The sequence below is a fragment of the Diadema setosum genome, chromosome 19 (genome assembly GCF_964275005.1).
Source record: "Diadema setosum chromosome 19, eeDiaSeto1, whole genome shotgun sequence".
Lineage (NCBI taxonomy): Eukaryota > Metazoa > Echinodermata > Echinoidea > Diadematoida > Diadematidae > Diadema > Diadema setosum.
This window is the reverse complement of record NC_092703.1, coordinates 15,722,643-15,745,393: the sequence shown is the minus strand read 5'-3', so window position 1 is coordinate 15,745,393 and position 22,751 is coordinate 15,722,643. Positions and strand designations below refer to the sequence as shown.

The 22,751-nt window shown below is 36.7% G+C and overlaps 2 protein-coding genes and 4 non-coding genes across 6 annotated transcripts in view; 5 read left to right on the top strand and 1 right to left on the bottom strand.

Annotated features, from left to right (window-relative positions):
* LOC140242709 (large ribosomal subunit protein eL24-like) overlaps window positions 1-22,751 on the top strand; it is a 278,728-nt gene that overhangs the window by 73,893 nt on the left and 182,084 nt on the right. The window lies entirely within an intron of this gene.
* LOC140242840 (uncharacterized) overlaps window positions 1-22,751 on the bottom strand; it is a 50,788-nt gene that overhangs the window by 1,702 nt on the left and 26,335 nt on the right. Inside the window, exons 9-25 of the mRNA XM_072322592.1 lie at window positions 21,043-21,259; window positions 19,934-20,111; window positions 18,749-18,840; window positions 18,253-18,399; window positions 16,460-16,571; window positions 15,296-15,432; window positions 10,236-10,357; window positions 9,480-9,617; window positions 8,145-8,278; window positions 7,156-7,316; window positions 5,796-5,970; window positions 4,900-5,037; window positions 4,096-4,204; window positions 3,051-3,142; window positions 2,340-2,570; window positions 1,364-1,432; window positions 213-398 (exon numbers count right to left, since the gene is read on the bottom strand). Coding sequence (XP_072178693.1) covers window positions 213-398; window positions 1,364-1,432; window positions 2,340-2,570; window positions 3,051-3,142; window positions 4,096-4,204; window positions 4,900-5,037; window positions 5,796-5,970; window positions 7,156-7,316; window positions 8,145-8,278; window positions 9,480-9,617; window positions 10,236-10,357; window positions 15,296-15,432; window positions 16,460-16,571; window positions 18,253-18,399; window positions 18,749-18,840; window positions 19,934-20,111; window positions 21,043-21,259 — 2,438 coding nt within the window. The remainder of the gene's footprint in view (window positions 1-212; window positions 399-1,363; window positions 1,433-2,339; window positions 2,571-3,050; window positions 3,143-4,095; window positions 4,205-4,899; window positions 5,038-5,795; window positions 5,971-7,155; window positions 7,317-8,144; window positions 8,279-9,479; window positions 9,618-10,235; window positions 10,358-15,295; window positions 15,433-16,459; window positions 16,572-18,252; window positions 18,400-18,748; window positions 18,841-19,933; window positions 20,112-21,042; window positions 21,260-22,751) is intronic.
* On the top strand, window positions 11,324-11,395 carry Trnad-guc (transfer RNA aspartic acid (anticodon GUC)). Its single transcript has one exon. It is a non-coding gene; the product is annotated as a tRNA-Asp (tRNA).
* On the top strand, window positions 12,923-12,994 carry Trnad-guc (transfer RNA aspartic acid (anticodon GUC)). The gene has a single exon. It is a non-coding gene; the product is annotated as a tRNA-Asp (tRNA).
* Window positions 13,698-13,769, top strand: Trnad-guc (transfer RNA aspartic acid (anticodon GUC)). The gene has a single exon. It is a non-coding gene; the product is annotated as a tRNA-Asp (tRNA).
* On the top strand, window positions 14,833-14,904 carry Trnad-guc (transfer RNA aspartic acid (anticodon GUC)). The gene has a single exon. It is a non-coding gene; the product is annotated as a tRNA-Asp (tRNA).

Sequence of the window (22,751 nt, the reverse complement as noted above, 5' to 3'; positions counted from 1 at the left end):
ACTGAAGTAAAAAAAAAAAAGAAACGAGAGAACACTAATCGAACTCCATGATCTCCATGTAATGAGGCACTGGCAGGAAATGAAGATAATTATAATATGACAGAAAAGTGTCACGGAAATGTGAATGATATCTGTTTCGCCAAATGTTGATGTGATTTTATAGAATTTTGACAGTGTGCGTTGTCATGGAGATTGTGACGTGATGTGTCTACCTTGTCTGGTTTCTTTGCGATGAGAAGAGCCTTGGACAAGAAGTCCTCGTCACCGTCCAGCTTGCTGAGGTAAGCCAAAAACCCGTCAAATCGGCTCGGTTTGGTGCATAGCCGTTTCTTGCTCACGATAGAGGAGCGCCAAACAAGGAGAGGCAGAGCCTGCTGGACCTCCATCGCCAGATCAACCTGATCGATTGGTAGGAAACAACATTGCACAGTGTGCGCGTTAAACAAATCGTATCTATGAGGTTTGAATTCCCTTTCTGCTTTCTGTTTTAGAGAAAACCTGCACTAAAGGTAATCATTCTTTATTCCTTAAACGGCAAACCGACATTCAAACAATGGGAGAAATTGTAATGACGCCAATAAGGGAATTAACCAACTGAGTTAATAGGGAGAAAGAGAAGCAGAAGCTTTTGGTTTGTTGTTTGTTTGTTTGTTTGTTTGTTTTGGTTTTCTCTCTCAATGCAATCCCCCTGTTCTTGCCCTCCACTTGTCCCTGCCCTCCATTCATTCATTCATTCATTCATTCATTCATTCATTCATTCATTCGTTTGTTTGTTCGTCGATTCATTCATTCATTCATTCATTCATTCATTCATTCATTCATTCATTCACTCATTCATTCATTATTTTCCTTTCCAAACAGTTTACATGAATATTACAAACATTGGAATATTACTGTGGTATACTTTATGCAACATAGCATCACATAGAAACGCATCTTGTTGCATTAAAGACTAACGATTCCACACCAGCCATAACATTATCCCTTGATTTTGCGACTCTGTCGTCTATCTGTGATGATAATGGCGAAAATTATCTACTCTGTAAACATGAATGCAAAAGGAAAAATCCTTTGACATGTTAATCAATAAAGCTTTCACGCCTTTGTTATTCCTCAATATATCCCACGGAAAGACCATAACACCATAATCACATTCATTTGACGTAGTGTGCTATATATTTACAAAACTCAGGAACATCACTGGGTATATTCCTCAGTTGCTGTATGTTGTTTCATAGTTTGTTGTGCAAGCATTTGGTTTTGTTTGTTTGTTTGTTTTCTTTTAACAATGCGGTCCAATACTACACTGCAGTTATTACAGAAAAAGTGATCATTTGCATATTGTGCAACAGTAGTCTCTTACCTGCATGGCGAGCTGGTGAAGTTTTGCCTTTTCCCTGATACCGTGAATGTCTTCCACAGCTAGACCCACCTACGACAGACAAGTTAAAGACAAATCGATCAAACTTGATAATTCTGTATACTGTTTTACACCTGTCAGGGTTATTCATATGTAAACAAAATAGATCTCCCAAACTGATGAAAGTTTTCTGCATCAACATAAGTTCATTCTTGTCGTTATATTAAAAAAAAATGATTACAGACACAAAACCATCATACAAACGAGAGTATGCATCAAGGAATGCCTGCGTGCATGTATGTTTCTACCTATTGATTCATTAATTGATTCATTTTTTCATCTATCTATCTATCTATCTATATCTATCTGTATCTGTATCCATGCATACATTATACATAATAATTATGCTACTTACAGTATGCAATTTGTTTTCTAGTGGAATCGATGATGACTGAAATGCTTAAGGAACACTTCACGGTTTTGCATGTTCGATCTGACTCATAATGTCCTGTAATTAGTTTCGTGACTGTTCTCTGTAGATCCAAATTAATTTTCTTACAAGGTAGTGTGATAAAATTACTTTCAATGGAGTAAAGTGCCCACTAAGACAGGGGAATTCCATAATCTGTAACAAGCGTGACTTGGGGGCGCTGTGGCATAATGGACAGGACTCCCGAATCCAAATCGGAGTTCGATTCCCGCCCAGTGCTTACGTCCTTGGACAAGATGTTTTTACCCACAATGTCCCTCTCGACCCAGGTGTATAAATGGGTACCTGGCAACGCTAGGGTACTAATAATGGCAGGGCCCTCTGATAGAACAGTGGCAACACTGAAGAGGCTACCCTGATGGAGAAGACCTTATTATTATTATTATTATTATTATCATTATCATTATTATTATTATTATTATTATTATTATTATTATTATTATTATTATTATTATTATTATTATTATTATTATTATTATTATCAATCACCAGAAGATTTCCGAAGAGGATGGGCATGACGGCCAGCATGACGGTGAACATGATGGACGTCAGCTCGGGATGGAAGACTTTGTTGAGGAAGTAGGCCTCCTCCCCATCCTGCTCCAGTGTGTTCTCTGTGCCCAGGTAGTTCTGGCCAAAGAAGATGTCGTCGAAGTTGAATTCGCCGAGGAGCATGGTGAAGACCTTCATGATGCAGTACTCGAGATGGTGGAAAGTTTCCTGGGGTTGTGATAAGACAACGACACAAAATTATAGAAAGAATATTCTATGTCAGAACAACGTTGTCATGCTTGCGGAAGAGTGCGCATGCGCCTCGTCCACAACATGTCAATAGCACCATGGTAGCACAATACTAGTAGTACATTGTATATACTGTGAAGGAAGACGGATTCACCTGCTATCTCATTACATTGTGTTGTTTTAGTTTTTCACCTGCATTGTCTGTAGACAGGAAGATTTCGCAGGAATCGTTGACACAAAGAAAGATCTCCTTTGCAAGTAACGGGACAATCTTTGCTGTGTGCTCTGAGTCCATTTTCGTAATTGCCACTCCCTATGAACGTTTTTACTTTATTTCATGACTGCACAGCTCGTGAGTAAATTCGTTACATAACTATATACGATTCGGAGAACAAAATGCTTTTTGAAAAGGCCAGACACTTCTACTACAAACTGATTATTTCAAAGGCGAAATATTACCTGATTCATGAGCAGCGTGTAGAAACCCAAGGCAAAGGCGACGAGGAATAAGAGTAGTAGAATGACGATCTTGAGAAACGTCCGCAGTATATCTGGTGCAAGGAATGAGTAAACAAGTGTATATTGGTCATTTCTTGAACATACAAAACGTTAGACCGCTATAACCGACACGCTATACACAGTAACACCCCTGTTCTTAAAATAATTATCATGCCATATATCGACAAAATCTACATTTGAAAATCCTGAAATCGACGGTCTTAAATCCCCTCTGAAAAACGGACTCAGTAAAGTTAACAAAAAGCCTTGCCTTCGGTCACTACCACTGATACGAGGGTTGTCAAGGGATGCCTTAATTTATCTTATCCACTGAACAAAAAATAGTTTCTCGTTATCATATACTATATAACCACTGTTATTTCTGCTTTTTATTGTTGTTAATTGCTGCTACCACAACAAGAGCTACTATAAGGGGACTACTACTACCTCTTCTACTGCTACTACTACTTCTACTGATGATAATAATGATAATAATAATAATAATAATAATAATAATAATAATAATAATAATGATAATAATAATAATAATAATAATAATAATAATAATAATAATAAATAATAATAATAATATAATGATGATAATAATAATAATAATAATAATAATAATAATAATGATAATGATAATAATAATAATAATAGTAATGCATCTACTTCTTCTATTCCTACTTAGACGACTACTTCTACTATACCTGTCTACCAATACCAACTTACCACACGCCTACTTTTTTTAAATTGTCGCGATCATCGTCATCATTAGCATTATCAATATAATTTTAGTTGTATACGTGTCGTTTATAACGATGATAATTGGTCATATTGGTCAGAGTATCTATATCTGAATGCACTAAACTAGATTTTATACAATTACTACAGCACTAGGTAGTCATCATTATCATCTTTACAGTTTAACACTGTATTCTGAAGATATGCTAGGTATTAGAGGAGTGTGCATTCAACCAAACTTCTTGGCAGGAAGCAAACTTACACGTGAACATGATTACATATATTCCTAGAGTTGAGAATCTCCGCGTGAATAAGATGAAATTCAGCCAGGCGACAAAGATTGCCACTGCTCCACACTGCCATTGCCAAGCCTGTACAGGCGAGAAGAGATCAATTGATATTTCGTTACATCAGAAGGACAGAATATGCACAAAAAAGAGAAAAGAGTGGAATTAGAAGGAAATTTGACGCTGAAGATGATTTAAGGAGCAAGGCTGCAGAAAAATATCAAACAAATAAAGGAAAATACAAAGAAATTGAATCCCAAGCAGAATGAGAAAAAGACAGAGGGCACAAATTTGCATGGATGACAACAAGAACTGGAGAACAGTATCTTAGATTCATATTGTTTGTTTATTTGTTCATTTCCATCTGAGAAGATGGCTGGATAGCCCATATTCAGCTGGATATTAATGAATATTGCGTTGAGGTGTTTTCAAAGCAACTGATTGACAATTTGTTGCAATTATCTTCAGTTGTCTAAATGGTTGTGAGGGTGCCAGAACGAACAAAATCGGTTTAGAAAGCCCTTCCTTACTTATGTTTTGCTTTCAAACAAGCCTAAATCCATTCAAATGCCCCTCCAATGGGAGGGGCATTTGATGCATGCAATGCAATCATTTTGCTTTTGTTATTGATGTAATCATAATTTTCACAGCCTCTCTAAAACAGCTTTCGTGACTATTTTTTATTTCATGATGAAATAGAATGAACAAAAAGCAATACAAACAAAAACAATTCAGCATGGGTTATACTTTGCAACGATGAGTAGTAAGTGAGCACTTACCTCTCGGAGCATTACATCCTCTTTGTAAAATTCATGGCTAATTGGTAGAACGAGGAGAATGGCGAGGACGTAGAGGGAGACCTCTAGGAAGTTCCCCCAATTCAGATAAGATTGCCTTTGCCATATCACCTGACATACCTGGATAAAAAAATGAACGAAAGCCATTGAAGCTTATCGATCACTCTGGCGCATATGTAATGTTATTCATGAATTGTCAAGACTCGAAATGCAATCGTCGTTAGCCCATCAATTACTTATGTTATCATTTTTCAAACTAGAAACTATAAATACAATGATTATCATTATAAACGACGCCAAGTTGCTATCATTAGGCATCCCATGGTTGTCATTATCATCTTCATAATTTCAATATTATTACCATCACCATCTTCATCATAATCTTCACAACCACCATCACCATCACTGTGATCATCCCATCATCATCACCATCATCATCAACAATGTCATCATCGTAACTGATTGACAAATAAGCACTGAAATGATCAGTGTTTTAGTAGTAGCCATGATAAAAGAAATCATGGGCGTACATACTCGAGCAGGATTCGAACCTACGACCTTCTGACCTCGACGGAAGAATTTTATGAGTTTGAATAATGTCATCATTGTCATCATAATCACCGTCTCCATCTTCATCATTATCATCATCATCATCATCATCACCTCTATCACAATCGCCATCATCGTCATCGTCGCCATCGCCATCACCATCATGACTATCATCACTATTACCACCATCGCAATCTTCATAATCGTCACCGGTATTATCGTCAGCTGCAGCAAGCATCCCTCTTCATGCTATGCCATCCTTGTATCTGTGTTTCGATGCAGACAAAACTGTCATCATATCAATACAGCATTAGAGATTCATTGCTTACCTCTCTGATGAGGTTGATACCAGACAGTCCCAGGATAATCCACGGGCCGATCTCCCCAAAGAGGAAGAGTGTGAGCTCGCTGAAGCCATCCACCCACCGCTGCTGGCCGTCGACATACCACTGAACCATACTCACCCCGTCATCATCCACGTGCGTCACATTCTTGACATAGTATCTATCAAATAGACGGAAAACACCAATGTGTGTGTGACGATAACATGGTTTGCATCTTTCCACAGTCTCGGTGTGTGATGTGCAGATTGCAACTGCAAAAAACGCTCCAGCACAATTAGTTTAAAGTGCAATACAGTAAGATATTGTAATAATCTACGTGTTGATTAAACTAGATTGCTGACGATTGCAGAGGAAAAAAAAAACATGTAACCATTATCACGGTCAAATACATGTTAACTATTATGCAACATTGGCATTGCCAGTAAATGCAGGGGACAAACCAACAAACCTTTCCAGTATTTCCTTCAGCTCGGTGATCCCTCTTGTTCCTCAGATCCCCACCTCCCCTCCACTACTGCCTATCCAAAATCTGGCTTTTGTATTTGTTGATTATTTTTGTTATTTATCACTTATTAAAAACAAAACACTCACAATCTCCATCAAGCACGTAGTGGAAAACAAGATAACACATAGTTGCAGTGAAAAAGCTTGACCATCCATCCATCCATCTATGTATCTACTCACCTATCTATATACAAAAAGTTTCATAGCAAAATGGGCTAAGCGCCATTCTTAGATACTTTCATGTAATTGACCATTGTCAGATAAAGCAAAATAAAACCTTTCCAGTGTTACCTCATTTGTAAAATAACAAAGAATATTCTTGAAGGTATGATAAAGAAATCCCATCTCTTTTTAGTCTTCTTTACTTTGTCTTTTTCTTTCTCTGCTTTTTCAGCACTTTAAATCGCAAATATATAAACTTTAAAGGGATAGTACAGTATTGGTGGAGATGAGAATTGGGCTTCTAACTTTTTGCGAGATACCAAGAAAACACTTATGATATAGTACAGAGCATACCATCTTAAGAGAAATTCAAAGTTTATTTGATGAAAATCGGGTTTGGAATGACCGTAATAAAGTGTGGGTCCCACACTTTATTAGAATCGCTCTTTTTTTGGATATCTCAGCCATTTCAAAACTAATTTTCATCAAATAAACGTTGAATTCCTCATAGAATTACATGCTCTTTCATATTTCATAAGAGGTTTCTCATTATCTCACCAAAAAATGTTAGAAACCTCTCTCTCTCTCTCTCTCTCTCTCTCTCTCTCTATATATATATATATATATATATATATATATATATATTTCTACCAGTGAAAAGCGCCAGAGGCTGTTCTACCTCGGTGGCGTGACGACGATGTACCCAGTTAGGGCGGTGAGAAAAAGCACGTAGAGAATGAGCGAGACGGAGTAGAGCTTTCGGCCGATCGTCACCCACTTGTGGTTCAGGAGGCTGGACACCAAGGGGTGGGCAAGGAGCGCCTCTCGCTGGGACGATACCTGTAGAAAGTTTTTTTTTTTCGGTTGTTTATTTTGTTTTTTATTTAGAATGTTAATCATGTAATTAATTTGATTTAGCTGACTCCAGTGAAGAAAGGACTGCTGTGATATCTGTGCGTAACACCCTATATACGATGTACATATTGTATACATACATACATAGCTATACCTAATATATATATATATATATATATATAATATATATATATATATATACACATATATAAGTAACAAAACTGGAACAAAGTTCATGCTGCATCACCAACGGTTTATTTCTGCACACAAATTTTCGAGCGTCTCGCCGCCCTTTCTAAAGTGTTGATATTAATTAATACAGCATGAACTTTGTTCCAGTTTTGTTACTTATCTTTTTATCTTGCCAACACGTGGATTACCTAATCAACATATATATATATATATATATATATATATATATATATATATATATATATATATATATATATATATATATACATGTATATTACAGATGCGTTGAGAGAGGGGAAAAAGGAGAGATGGAAATTGGAAATTTACATCACATAGCTGCATAGGCATCAATGCATAGTTCCTACACTTGGCTGCATATGCGGTGCAGGCCCACTTTTTGAAGCATCATGATTCATGAAGTACGAGAATGACGCGAATTTTCTCAGAAATATTATGATGTTCACAAAAAAAGAACAAAAAATAACTTGCAAGTAGCTCTGATAAGCGTGTTAGGTTTCGGACCCTTATTTAGCTATAATGAAATTTCCTCATCATTTTCTTCAAAGAGTGACAACTGCTCTTGGAATACGTGAGCAACGAAATCACCTTAAATAATCTTACCATGATAACCAGCGGGTGGTTCTCAGTGAGGATGTTCGAATTCTTGGTGTAAGGAACAGCGTCATGTTTGAGGTAGCCATCGGTGGTGAAGGGTGTGGGTTTCGTCTGCATGACGGCAGGACACATTGCTTGCGCTGCGAGTGTGACAATAACATTGAAAATTGAATCGTTAACGTGACGATATTGCATTCCAGTGGTGGATCGGGGGGGGGGGTGGCAGCGGGGAGCGCGTCTCCTTTAATTTCGTTTTCATTTCTTTTTTTACTGAAAGAAAAAAAAGGTAAAAACTGAAAGGGGGTGCGTGCACCCCCTTCAATCTTTTTAAAGAAACCAATCTTGTAAGCCGATTGTAGTGGCACCAGAAAATTGTGCAAAAGCTCTTTTTTTTTTAACCAGGAATTATTTTTGCCCCCCCCCTTACAGAATCCATGGATCCGCCCCTGCATTCGACAGTTTTGTTAACAGGTGCGTTATTTCCTATTGATGGTTCAATCGTATAAATAACGCCTTGAACACTTAGTTTTTGATACAGTGTACTATGAAAAAGAGCATTCACGGTAAGTTGAAGTTCATCTATTTGAAAGAAAAATGATAGTTCCCGACTTTTTCTTGAGAGTGCTTTCAAGGAATATTGAAAAGGGTACGAGGGATTTCAGTCAAGGGGAAACAAGCATCACAAAGGGAGAGGGGGAATAATGTGTCTGTAATCCGTGTACAAACAAAGTATGATAATGAAAGGTATGAGCACAAAAGGGCCAAAACACTAACAAAACAAAAAGGATGTGCATATGATATTAACGGGAAAACAGTTATGGATAAAGTGAAGAAAAGTACTTTCTACTAATTGATCTTTTGATTATTAACAAAAAATATTCATTCATTTTATTATGCTTTATGATTATTCTTAAGGACTCCTTCATTCATATCTTCATAGACTATTCCTCTGCATAATTATATTTGATTAATGAAATGACTTATGTAATTATCGCTAGCGTCATTTAGCAACTTCATTGCATGTTACTTTAAGGTAAGAAATATTGTGTCAATCAAGCGGAAAAGCAATCCCAGGGTAGTCTAGAATACAGACCCCTTCTCACACGCTACACTTTTGATTCGATCCCGCTGAGCTGAGAGACTGAGCGACTCAGTCCTATACAGCACCAGAGAATGGCGGTCCCCATTAACGTAACAAAGGAGGGACGGGGTGGGAAGGAGTCCTTTGCAAAGGAGAAGTTGGTGTAGTGAAGCCTATATAAAAATTAATGGAAAACTATATTCCTAGGTACGAGAGAACAGACGACGTAGACTTGTGCTGTGGGAGACGAGTAAACTTACCCGGTGTTTGATGAATCCAATTGGCAAATGCATCATCGATGAGTTCGTAGTTGAATTCGATCTCCTGATAGTCATGTGCGCCTGCGCAGTTAGCACTCACCAAAGTGACGCAGTTGTCCAGCACTTTCTCCGCAACGCCTGAAATATAATGAAATAACAGAAATGGTGTCTGCATCTACATACATATCTGCACAGCAAAAATGTAGAGGAAATGTTTCACAGAAACATCTCTCAAAACATTTCAAAAAATTACCAAAAACGCATACTGTTTATTTGCCTATGTTGAGTCAAAGCACGCTTAACTTTTAAGATAAAGCTTTAAGATGACCTTATAATAATAATGCAAAGGTTATTGCTTTGAAGAATTATTGAAAGGACATTTCTCTTAAATACTCCTAATTGTAAACGTCATAGAGAGAACGAAATGAAATAACGAGTCACGAAAAAAAGGGGGCGATACTAATAATGTGCTGCAATAATCATACGAAGAATTAACAGAATTTGTTGTTGACAGAGGGAAATAATTTATTTTTGAAACACAAAATAAGCTTATGCAAAATGACTGTGCGCACTGGGCTTATAGCTATTTCATGGGATGGCTGTACTCTGTGTGAACTTAATGATACACAAACGTGATGATCATGACAGTAAAGGACACACTGTACCCCCCCCCCCCCAAAAAAAAAACAAAAACAAAAACAAAAAAACAGAGATAATGATTATGCACTTGGAAGCAGAAAGATCAAAGCTCCAAACCTGGCATCTTCCGAATGAGTTCCCGCATGGGTGTGTTGGAGGTGCCCGTCTTGGGGTCATGCCGGGCTGAGCAAAGGACCTCCCACCATTTGTCGTGGTTGAGTACGAGTGTGGCCACTCCCCTATGTCGAACAGCAGTATAGGAGAAGGGATACGAGTCATAAGATTGAAGGAATGGATAGATTGTCGCTTGTAAAGTTCAGAAATAATCGATAATAGAAACAACGGCAATGGAAGCAGTTCTCCATCATTTTCCTTCTTTTCTCTGTATGGGTGTTACAACTTCTATACTACTAGGCCTACTGCGTACTGCTGCTATGCTTATACGTGTACTCGAGACTCGAAACTCGATACTCGAAACTCGAAACTCGAAACTCGATACTCGATACTCGATACTCGATACTCGAAACTCGAAACTCGAAACTCGAAACTCGAAACTCGATACTCGATACTCGAAACTCGAAACTCGAAACTCGAAACTCGATGTTTAGCAACACACGTAGTAGTAGTAGTAGTAGTAGGAAGTAGTAGTAGTAGTAGTAGTAGTAGTAGTAGTAGTAGTAGTAGTAGTAGTAGTAGAAGTAGTAGTAGTAGTATATAGTAGTAGTAGTAGTAGTAGTAGTAGTAGTAGTAGTAGTAGTAGTATATAGTAGTAGTAGTAGTAGTAGCAGTAGTAGTTGTAGTAGTAGTAGTAGTAGTAGTAGTAGTAGTAGTAGTAGTTGTTGTTGTTGTTGTTGTTGTTGTTGTTGTTGTTGTTGTTGTTGTTGATGTTGCTGTTGTACACGTATAAGCATAGCAGCAGTACGCAATAGGCCTAGTAGCAGAAGTTGTAGCACCCATACAGAGAAAAGAAGGAAAATGATGGAGAACAGAAGATGAGAAGGATTTTGTATCTGTCATTTTCTTTGTCGTTAAGGTTGAAGGGTTTTATCGTACATTGTACTAAAGTGTCATTGTAAAGTCAAACTCAGGTTTTTATCATTCTTTGCAGCGCTGTTCATCCGTACGTCATCGCACAGGAAGTTCAATTCCCGAGTGACTGTGGCCGCTGAAACCTGACATTATTGTGCTTGCAAGCTCCCAGCTCTTCCTTGGTAGTATAGTGGTAAGTATCTCCGCCTGTCACGCGGAAGACCGGGGTTCGATTCCCCGCCAAGGAGATCACTCTTTTGTTTTTTGTTCTGTCTCTTCCTTTCAATCTGTTTGTTTTGCTTCGCTTCATTTTTTTTTTGTTCTGTCTTTGTATTTGCTTTGATTTTTTTTTTCTCGATAAAACCAATTAGTGCGTATTTCCATATAACGGACAATCTTGAAGAATGAAATTCCACAGGCAGCTTTTTTTTTTTTTACTATTGTCAGTAGAATATGCGTGCGCGTGCGTGTGTGTTTATGTGTTGTATCAATTAAGATTATCCTCTTTATTAAGTGGTATTGTCAAATAATACAGAAGCTATTCTTGTCCATATTTACATGCTGTTTCATGACCAGTGTGTTTATTCAATTATCTACTAAATAATATAGTAACTAATTGAATATTTTGGGGGTCATTAGAATATTTGAGTGTGTGTGTGTGAATGAATATGGAATTGAGTATGAAATGTTTACTATGACTTCAGATAACAACATTGCATCTTCCGTCTTTAAGTGTGGGAAAGATTCGATCACTATTTCAGAGGGGAAGTTTCCCCGTACCACTTCAGTTGATGAATGTGTAACTGTTCAAGTATTATTTCTTCCACACTTCAAAGGGGAAGGTTTCATAATGACTAATTAGTATGGGTTTTCCGGTCCAATATCCAAATTAGAGTTGCTTTCAGTTTAACGATGCGATCATTCAATTTGAATGATCACCGAGATCAATCAAGATTATATCAAAGCTTACTTGTTCATTCAGTGAAAAAAAATAGATGTAGACACGTAAATATTATGAGTTAAGGCCATTCTGTGAGACAGTGTTCTATCTACACTGTTAAAGAATAATGTGAAACTGGAAGAAAAGATTAAAATGAAAAGAAATGTATCATATATAAGGGGAAAAAAACTTTTAAATGAGACTCTAAAATGGGTTTAAGTTACATGATCATACGCATTGAAAAGAGAGGGATTTGACAAGAAAAGTGGTAAGAATTATACATGAAACAACAGTTCAAGTTGTTTATGTTGATTGAATTCAAACGTTCGAAGTGCGAAGGTGTTTGCATGCAAATGAAATTGAAGTCAGTACTTGGGACGAAATTAACGTCTACAGTATCGCTGTCCAACTAGCGCGAAACTGAATGAAACATAATCTAAATGGAATGGTGCGAAAAGAAATTGAACGCTAAATGAAATGTATGGTGGAATTTATTAATAGGAATATTGAAGTGAGTATGAATTGCTACTTATAATGAATCCATATAACATCGCTTCTTCTTCCGTCAGTAAGACAGAGTGTGCATGTTAGAAATTCTAATATACTATTTAAAAGGGACGTTTTCCCAAACCAGTTTTGGCTAATATATATACTGAGGCACTTTTTTTCCTTCATGCCCTCCGAAAATCGAAACAGTGCCGTTTTGAGGTTACTGTACTTATTCTACAATCACTAGCAAGAGCGTTTATTCGTGCGTTAGAGGATTAATGTTTAATGCCCGAGCGACTTTAACCATTTAATATTGACACTATTGTGCGCCTTAATTGCCAACTCTTCCTTGGTAGTATAGTGGTAAGTATCTCCGCCTGTCACGCGGAAGACCGGGGTTCGATTCCCCGCCAAGGAGATCATTTTTTCCCTTTTTCTCTTTTTTTTTTCAATCTGTTTTATTTTGCTTTATTATTCATCATTTTTTCTTTATAATTAAGTTTAGATCGTCCCTCTTGAGTAGTAAATACTGTGTATTTTTCTATAGGAGAATACTTTATTGATGGCTGAAATTCCACAGGCAGTTGTTTTGTCATTATATGCATATCTTTCAATACTTCTGTATCAATGAAAATTATGTTCTTCCTTAAATCATGAATGACGTAAGTTGAAATGAATATAATTGAATTTGATTTAATTTTCAACCTGCTCTATGACTGCCCCACAAAATCTATCATGACTAGCATGCTTATTTAATTTACTTAATGATTGAACAATGAACATGGTGAGATTGATCATAAGAATACTGAATTGAGTATGTAGTATTGGTAATGATCCCAAATGAATGAGTTTCTTTTTTCATTTTCTTTTTAATTTTTAGTATGGGAAAGGTTTTTACATTGTTTAAAAGGAATACTTGTCCGTACCACAGTTTTTTTTTTTTATTTCTTCTGCCTTTTTTTCTTTGTTGAACGAAACAGTGCTGTTGTCATAAAATTTTCTTTATTTTACAACCCCAAGCAGCAGCGTTTACTCATGCGTAATAGAGGATTAAGGTTTTATGCACGAGTGGCTTTGACCAGTGAATATTGACAGCATTGTGCTGAAAGGCGATCAACTCTTCCTTGGTAGTATAGTGGTAAGTATCTCCGCCTGTCACGCGGAAGACCGGGGTTCGATTCCCCGCCAAGGAGATCACTTTTTTTTTCTTTTTTTTTTCGAATTGCTTGGTTTGCTTAATGTTTTTATCAGTTTTTCTTTGTATTTGTGTTTATTTTCACCATTCTTTCTTAAGTTATAAATCATGTAAGTGTAATCTTTCACAAGAAATATTGATGCACGATATTCTACAGGCAGTTGTGTTGTCATAAACTTTTTTTAATGTGTGTGTTGGCCTGTGTATCAATATAAATATGCTCTTTCTTAAAGCATTATGAACTAAATTAGACTGAATTGACTTGAATTGAATTGAATTGAATTTAATTGAATTGAATTGAATTGAGTTGAAAGTGTTGTTGTCAAAGAATATCGAATCTATTCTTGTCCATTTTTGACATGCTTTTTGACATCTGCCTGCCTCCATAAAGGCGATTGCGCACTATTTATTTATGATTGTGAAATATTGGTTATGATTTCATTATCAAATTGGTTCTTCTCCCGTTTTCTTTTTTTTTAACGGATTTGGGAAAGATTCTCCATACCACTGCAGTTAATTAATGTCATTAGGTGTTACATTATTATACAAACTATAATGATTAGCTTCTTCTGCCATTCCGAGGGGAAGGATTCATAAAGACTCTGTCAATGATGAAGGTTTTTTTTTTTTTTTATGACGAAACAAAAAATTTCATCTTTTGAAAAAAGTACACATCCCCTTGACTTGTTACTGACATATGTTATGGGTAATATTATTCCCATTGCCTTCAGAAAGAGGCAAGTCAAGTGCTCTTTGATTATGCGAAAAAAGTGAAAATATGTTGAATTTTCTTTACATTTTCTTTATACTGTTGTACTCATATGACATCACGAGCCTTAGTAGTCTAATAATCCAGCGGTTCCGACACAAACATTTTAAAAATTCATAACTTTTGCTTCGATTGTCCAATTTTCCTCAAAATTTCACTAATGTGTTCTACTAATATTGCTGCATTCTCTCAATCCTTATGTTAATGAAGGTGAACTTGTCCTTTAAGGTTTAATGCCCGAGTGACTTTGACCGCATTATTGACATTATTGTGCGACATGATTGTCATCTCTTCCTTGGTAGTATAGTGGTAAGTATCTCCGCCTGTCACGCGGAAGACCGGGGTTCGATTCCCCGCCACGGAGAATTTTTTTTTTTTTTTTCGTTCTCTCTCTTTTTTTTTTTTTTTTTCATTTTGACTATAGATGAATCCACATACATGTTTTGTGAAACGTTTCTTGTAACAAAATCAATGACGATGCTTCAACAATCATGATTTTATAAAAATTTCCTGGATAATATATTGCGTGTTCATTTTTCTATATTCTTTCTGTTATTTTTCCAAAGACTCTTCGCAGAGTCAAATATTTAACCAAAAACTTATTCGAGAATTAAAAAGTCACTTTTGGCAACAAGGAGCAAGTAGCACTGAGATGGATATTGACCCTGTCATAAAAGTCAGCGACTAGTTTGTACACATTAAATGGAATAGTGACACGGTGGTACAAAGAGTGTTATGAACACATAATTGCTCACTCGTGACCGTGTTTGATCGCATGATCGAGGCAGTTCATGCTCTCCCAATCCTTTATTGTGACGTCAGCCTTTCGCTCAAAGAGGAGTCGCATTATCTTCATCTGGCCGTTGATGGCAGCTAGGTGAAGTGGCGTGTTCTGATCATCGAAAAAAAAAAAAAGAGTTGTAGTAGGAGGATAAGGAGGGGGTAATGTAGATGATTAAAAGGGGGAAGAAGAAATACAGAATTTGATTTGATTTTCTTTTCTTTTTTACATAATTTCATACATAAATCAAATTTCTTTTCAGTTTCTTTTCTTTTCGAAGAAAGAAAATAAACGTGTACATTACTTCCATTAGCAAAATTCATAATTTTACAGTATTACATGATATTGTATGAGGAACATACATAAGGAATTGCACAAAATTATTGTACTTATTAGAAACAGGAAAAGAGAAATTAAAAGTGCAGAAGAAGAAATGTAAGAAAGAAACACAAGGAAGCGGTGAAGGAAAATGATCAGAAACGGTAACATGCATCATGAAGAGGCATTAGTTTAGAGATTTTCACATTGACGTTAAAGTGAGATAATATTTAAGGAAATCACTCCCATCCCCCCCCCCAAAAAAAAAAAAATGATACATTTAAAGGCATAATTTACTATTTGCAGATGAAACAAAAAACCCAGCATTACTGCTGCAAAATAGTTCTAAAATGTGAGTTATGGATAGCAACATCCAGTGTAAAAATTTGAACAAGTATAATCGATGTTATGCATCGTCAAATTTACAAAATGTGAACAATAGTTATAATAAAAATGTTTCCAGACTAAACCGTCTACAGTTATGGTTTAATGAGAACAATAGTGATATCTCCTTATATTTTAGGCTTTATTGCAAAAATTTATATGGCAGGATGTTTTGTAATACCATTGACGTACACATATGCATCAGAAGTGATATCTTGAACATTTTTGAATCACTGCTCCCAAAGGTAAACAGGACGTTTAATGTGTAAGTCATAATAAAAAAATTTTAGGAAACATTACTTTCGAACTTGACTTATGTTTTTTTTTTTCTGTTTGTTTGGTTTTTCTCCTTTTTTTTTGTTGCATTTTGGAAAATTTTGTACAGAAATTACTCAATACGAATATCTAATAAAGATATTATTTTTTTTTCTCCTACGCCTTTGCCGTCGACTGGATCCACGGGGCTTTTGGCCTTAAGGAGCACCTCGGCCGTACGTCTCCAGCCGTTGGCAGCGGCGACGTGTAGGGGCATCTGACCAGAGGAATTCCTGAGAGAAAAAGATCAATGAGGATGTATGTGTCTCTGATTTTTAACCCATTCCATACGGGGACCTTGTACCCTGTGTATTATGTCTATGGGTATTTCAGAATTTAGTATGAAATGGGTTAACTGAGTAGTTTCTAGAAAAAAAAAATGATCATTAGACGAATCTACAGTTAGAACTCACTTTGCTATCATGCACTGAGAAAAGACAATGGAGAAAGAGTTGTAATCGTCTGAAAAAATATTTTTGAAATCTCTCCTTTCTCTTCATTCTCTCCTTCCATTTTATTGTTATCGTTAAGTCTCTATTCATCCTTTTTATGATTTTAAGTTATCATGATGTATCGAGCAGCTGAATAGTTTGACATGTCGTGTACTTTGACAGCTATACATAAATGAATTCATTGCTTTCCCCGTTCATATTCTATGAGCATGCATAAGATATACTGCATCATAGCATAAACAAGGAAGTGTGCAATGTCAATTTACCATTATGGCACTGATACGTCACTATAATAGATACACACCTTATGACCGTCATACGAAAATGATACTTTCTATAATAATCTCTATACCCTTTATTATAACACCATTTTTTGAAGCACATTTGTTGAGAACATTAACACAGACAAATAAATCCAAACCAAGCCACAACGATAAAGGTTCACGTTAAGTTGAATTAGCACTAGCCATACGACGGGTGAACCATTGGCGAACAATATATTAGTCTCTATCCTGCGTATTATATGTATGAAAGAAACCAGCGCGAAAATGACAGCATGGGAATTGCTAAATCAAACAAGGGGGATCGCAAACCACAGCGATTATATTTACTGCCATCAACACAAGTTTATTCTCTTCATTTCCATTGAGAGGGTATTTTGTGGTCAATACTATGGTAAAAACTACTCTGAAACGGAAATGCAAGTAGAACAATGATAACGATAATCAAGCTTGTATTTGCAAAAGCCCTTCTCTCCGAATTGAACAGAGTTCACGTATGACTCATTTTCCTCAAAAGCAATAATAAGCAGAGATTTGATTTTTTTTTTCTTTGTTCATGTCACTCGAAAAACAAAAAAATGTATAGATAAGGGAAATCCCCATGACATCATCGTTAGCTCTAACTCTGTAAATTACTGCAGGTATAGTGTTCTATTATTTTGTCTGTTTGCAATATCCTAAGTACACTGCTCAAAGACCTCTTATGCTGGATTGTAAAACAATGCTCCCTGACAGCGATATGCAATTGTTCATCAGATTTCTATAGAGTACGGAAGTGTCTGAATGGTAAAGAAGAAAGGTACGGATGTATGTATGGATGAAACTCATTATTGAACAATTCTACCGGGGAATGTAAAGACAAACCCCTCCAATGCAACTGATTGTCAATTTGTCAATGCAATGCACCAGTATACACCACAACTGAATGAAGAATAAACACAAGAAAAAAAAAGTGGACTTCAAATGATTGGGTCTGACTGGCTGACGGCAAAGGTGGGTTACTTGGTTTTAGTATATAGGGAATCTCACCTCCCTGAATTTAGCTATGTGATCACCACTGACGAATACAATAGCTTATTTTTGGATCTGCACAGGTAATCACTATCAGAACTTGAATGATATTCCCTTTGTACGGGAAGTAGGGGGGGGGGGGGGGGAGGTGAGTTGATATGGTTACCAACCTGGCTTGCACATTACCCTTCGCCTTGACCAGCTCCTGCACCGTCAGGTCAAAGCCAGCCGCTGCAGCCAGGTGGAGCGGGGTGTTGTTCGCCTCATCTTTTCGATTCAATGTTTCCTTCTTCCACCGGATTAATTCGGAAACAATCCTGTTCGTGGAAAACATTACAATCAACGAAACCCTTTAATTCCACGTACATTAGAAATAGCATTTTGTTGCTTGCTCGTTTTCGTGTTTTGGGATCAGCGAATAAATTCGAACAAACAAATCAAGTAGCAAAGAATGGCTTTGTTGGTTAGACATTTTAGACAGACAATTATAATCGTATGCCCTTGAATTATAGGTGAATCAGCCATATCAAGACCAATATCTAAAAAAGAAAAATCAATGTTTTTCTGCCCAAGGGCTTGCCTTTGAGAAAAACAGGGTGATTTGTAACATTTGCTGCAACTGGTAAACGTTATTGGATATTCGGAAATTGGTTGTTTCTTACATACCCAGAGCAGCCATTTTCTGCCGCTGGTAGGATGAGCTTTGCTATTTCGTCATTAGTGACGACATGGACGCCTGAACGATGTGTCAGGAGAAGCTGTAAGTGAATTAAGAAAAACCTTTATAACTTCAACGACAACAATGCTGCAGCATAGACTCTGCATCAGTCGGCGATAGGTAATAATATTATGAGAGCAATATTTATAGGCATTTGTTCCAATAAACATAGAGATCACCGAACATACCAGACATTTAGGCAAATACAAGAAGGTCGAAATGTCTTTATGTTTTATCTGCAACCATGACTAGTCATTTCCCCCTTGGTTATATCTTCTTCCCTTTTTTTTATTCCTAGAGGGGAGGGATGAAGTGTTCAAAACAGACTCCAAAGTTTAAATTCTTTATCGAAATTAAGGAAGTAATGCTCTATGATATATGCAATGAATTATAATATGCGGTTAAGGGTACGACATTAAAAGCGCTTTATACATGCACGATAAAAGCTGCCGTAGTTACTCTCAAACGGACATCGTACAAGAACGAACGCTCATCTCACAATGGACCAGGAGGAAAGACGACAAGAAAGGGACAATGTAGAAAGAGGGGTGCGGTGGAAAATTTCTCCTTTTTTTTTTTTTAGGAAATGGAGGAAGAAAAAAAAAAGAGATAGATTGACATGAGCGGTAAAGGATAGAGAAGGACAGTATTCCGACAAAATAATGAAGAAGACCAAGCTGCTCATACTTATTTCCAATTCAATACAATCTCTTGTCAATTATACTTTATATTCATCAAACAAAAAGCAGATCTAATAGATATTTTGAAGTACACATTCATCAAATCATACCATTATACAATTTAAGAGAAGTATTACGAGTCACACAGTATAAGATATACATGTATATACAAAGAATCAATAACGAGAAAACAATAATGGTGACAAAAAGTAAATATTTTCTTTTTCAAATGGCAAGACATTCTGTGTTCGTGATCCAGCAAGTACTTATTTTCTATCAAACAGCTCCACTGCTGTTAAATAATCATGCTGTATATCTATGTTTACTTTTTATCGAAAAATACCGGATTTACGTCGTCATTACGCACTTTTTATGGGTACAATAATTGCATGAGAAATTATATTGCGTGATGGCGTTTGCTTGAATCAATGTTAGGTAGAAATTACTGCAGACCTTGAGAACGTCCGGCTTGTTTTCGGCCACAGTCCAGTGAAAGAGCTCGAGCTCACCCAAGTTTCCCATCTCATTCCCCTCTTCGAGTAGCACCTTCAGCGTGTCGATATTCCCGCCGTCCGCCGCTGTCAGTAGGGGCGTGAAGTTGTGCTCGTCACGGGCCGAGATGTCAGCTCCTCTGTCGAGAAAGACAGTAAAAGGTTTGTATAGATAGGTTACTATCATCCTATTCGATGTAAAGGATGTCTCATATCAGAGCTTGTCTGGTTGCTCTGCAGTGATCATTAACTCATCGAAAACTCATTTTAGTTTTATGGAATTATATCGGTATTTTTTTTTTCTCAAAAAAATTATTACACTCAGAGATTTGCATGGACATAGCGGAGTGCAACATGAGATTGTGATGATCCCCGACCGGACGTCCATATACAACCTTAACCGATGCAGTTAAAAAGTGAGTGCGTTTGGTATCAACCGCGCAAGATTAGTTTCTTCTTTTTTTTTTTACTGTTGTCGTTTCTTTCATTTTTCTTTTCTTTAACACAAACACATTATTATGAATTTATAACATGAAACAACTGTTTAACTTTAAATTATTGGGACGGAAGCATAATTTCAATTCAAGATACTCGGCATAAGATAGCATCTTTAGTATAGTGTTGGGACTGTCATTTTTGTCAAGTTTGTTCCTTTCTATTTATGTATTCATGTATTATCTTGTTTTAAGACAGTATGATGCACAGAACTGTGCATATCAGTATGGTTCCACTAAGCCTGGATGACTGTGCCTTCTGTGTGGCAGAGTATTTCAAGCTGTTATAGAACAGCTTATATACCTATCTGACTCTAACCAAGATTTCACCGATTTTAAGATGGTTTTCTTTCAATATTGGACTTTTGTGGTAAGATGCCTACTCCCCCTTGCCCCAATATACAATCATGTATATACAATGCATAGCCAAAAACAGAAAGCAAAAAACAAACAAGCAAACTACAAGCAAAATGACACGATTTATGATAGTGGTAAAGGTAATGGCAGTTGGTAAGCTTGATATATACACCCCCCCCCCCCCCCAAAAAAAAAAAAATGGAAATATAAAACGATTTACTTCTCTATGAGGAATTTCGCCACCTCTGAATGGTCATTTGCGCATGCGTGATGAAGGGGCGTGGCCATGTCCCAGTTGACGTTCTCAACCTGCGCTCCCCGCTCCACGAGGAGCCTCGTGATGGCGAGGTGACCGCCAGCGCAGGCCGTGTGGAGGGGAGTGTCCAGGTTGGGTCCCTCCAGATTCAGCAAGTCCAGGTTCTTCTCTTCGTTTGCTCCTTTTGACAAGAAAAATGATAATGATATTAATAATAATAATAACAACAACAGCACGACCAATTACATTAATAATAATAACAATGATGATGATAATGATAATGGTAACAATAGTAGCAATAATAATAATGATGATTGTTATTATTATTATTATTATTATCATTACAACATTAACAAAAAAAGAGCGATTATGCAGACGCAAGTATAACCAAATGATATTGTGCACAAAGATTATCAGTTACTCATGTGATCAATTTAACCTGCTGCAATCCAATAATTACCGTGACATTTACCGTGACATTTATGTGTGTGTGTGTGTGTGCATGCATGTACGTATGTGTGTCTGTGTATAGATTTGAATAATAATTATGAGTATGCATGCAGTTATGAAACTATGGATGGTACCATGTGTAATAGTATGCATGCGCATAATGATAGCTCTGTCGTTGTCATCAAATCTATTACCGCTCATAATTATGCATTTCGCTTTTTAAAGAGTTTACTGTGAAAACCAGCAAATATAAAATAATGTGTAAAATCACACCACATAACAAACAGATCACAACAAAGTGTTTGTGTGAGAGAGGGGGAGGGAGAGAAGGAGATTGAGATGGAGGGAGGTAGAGGGCAAGAGAAGAGAGGGAGAGCTTGCGGGGGAAGAGGAGATGACGAAAAAGAAGCAGGGGAAAGACCCCCCCCCCCCCCAAAAAAAAAAAAAAATAAATAAAATAAAATAAATAAATAAATAAATAAATAAAATAAAATAAAATAAAATAAAAAATAAAGATAATGAGAGACAAATCTGATAATTCAATACTATAATATGTTGACAGCTAGAGTAAGCAATATATATATATATATATATATATATATATATATATATATATATATATAAATCAAGATTCGAATGTCTTCCCCTGCTTGAATGCACAGTGAACACTCGTGCTTAGCATAATTATCATATTATCCGAATGAATTCGATAGCATGTTTCATTTTGTCCTTTTTTTTAAGGGGTATGCAACTGTTAAGTTGTTTTGTTCGTTTTGGTGGGTTTTTTTTTGTGTGTGTGTGTGTCAAACATATCCGTTGACGCAACTTGAACATTCTCAGAACACTCATGAATTTAATTGTCCGCTGTCCACGCGATCAATTGGCACGTTTAGCGCGTGCCGCTGTATCTCGTAAATACATGTACGCAACACACTTAGAAAGAGGAAGGTATACCATGTATATGCACGCAAGCATTCTGTCATTCATTCATTTCAAGTTCACTCGCACTGAGATTTTCATCGCGTTCGTTTTATATGGCAAGTGAGTGCGGGCGAGCGCCTTTGTTCGGACTGCTGTTAAAGAACGCACGCGAGTTTACCTCGGTGCGGTGTATTATGTGTCTCGATAGTATTGTACGCGCGAGCGCTCGTGTGCTTTCACGTGAATATGAGAATAATCTACCACATTGTGACCATTGGAACCTGACGTCATTGTGCGCCCTC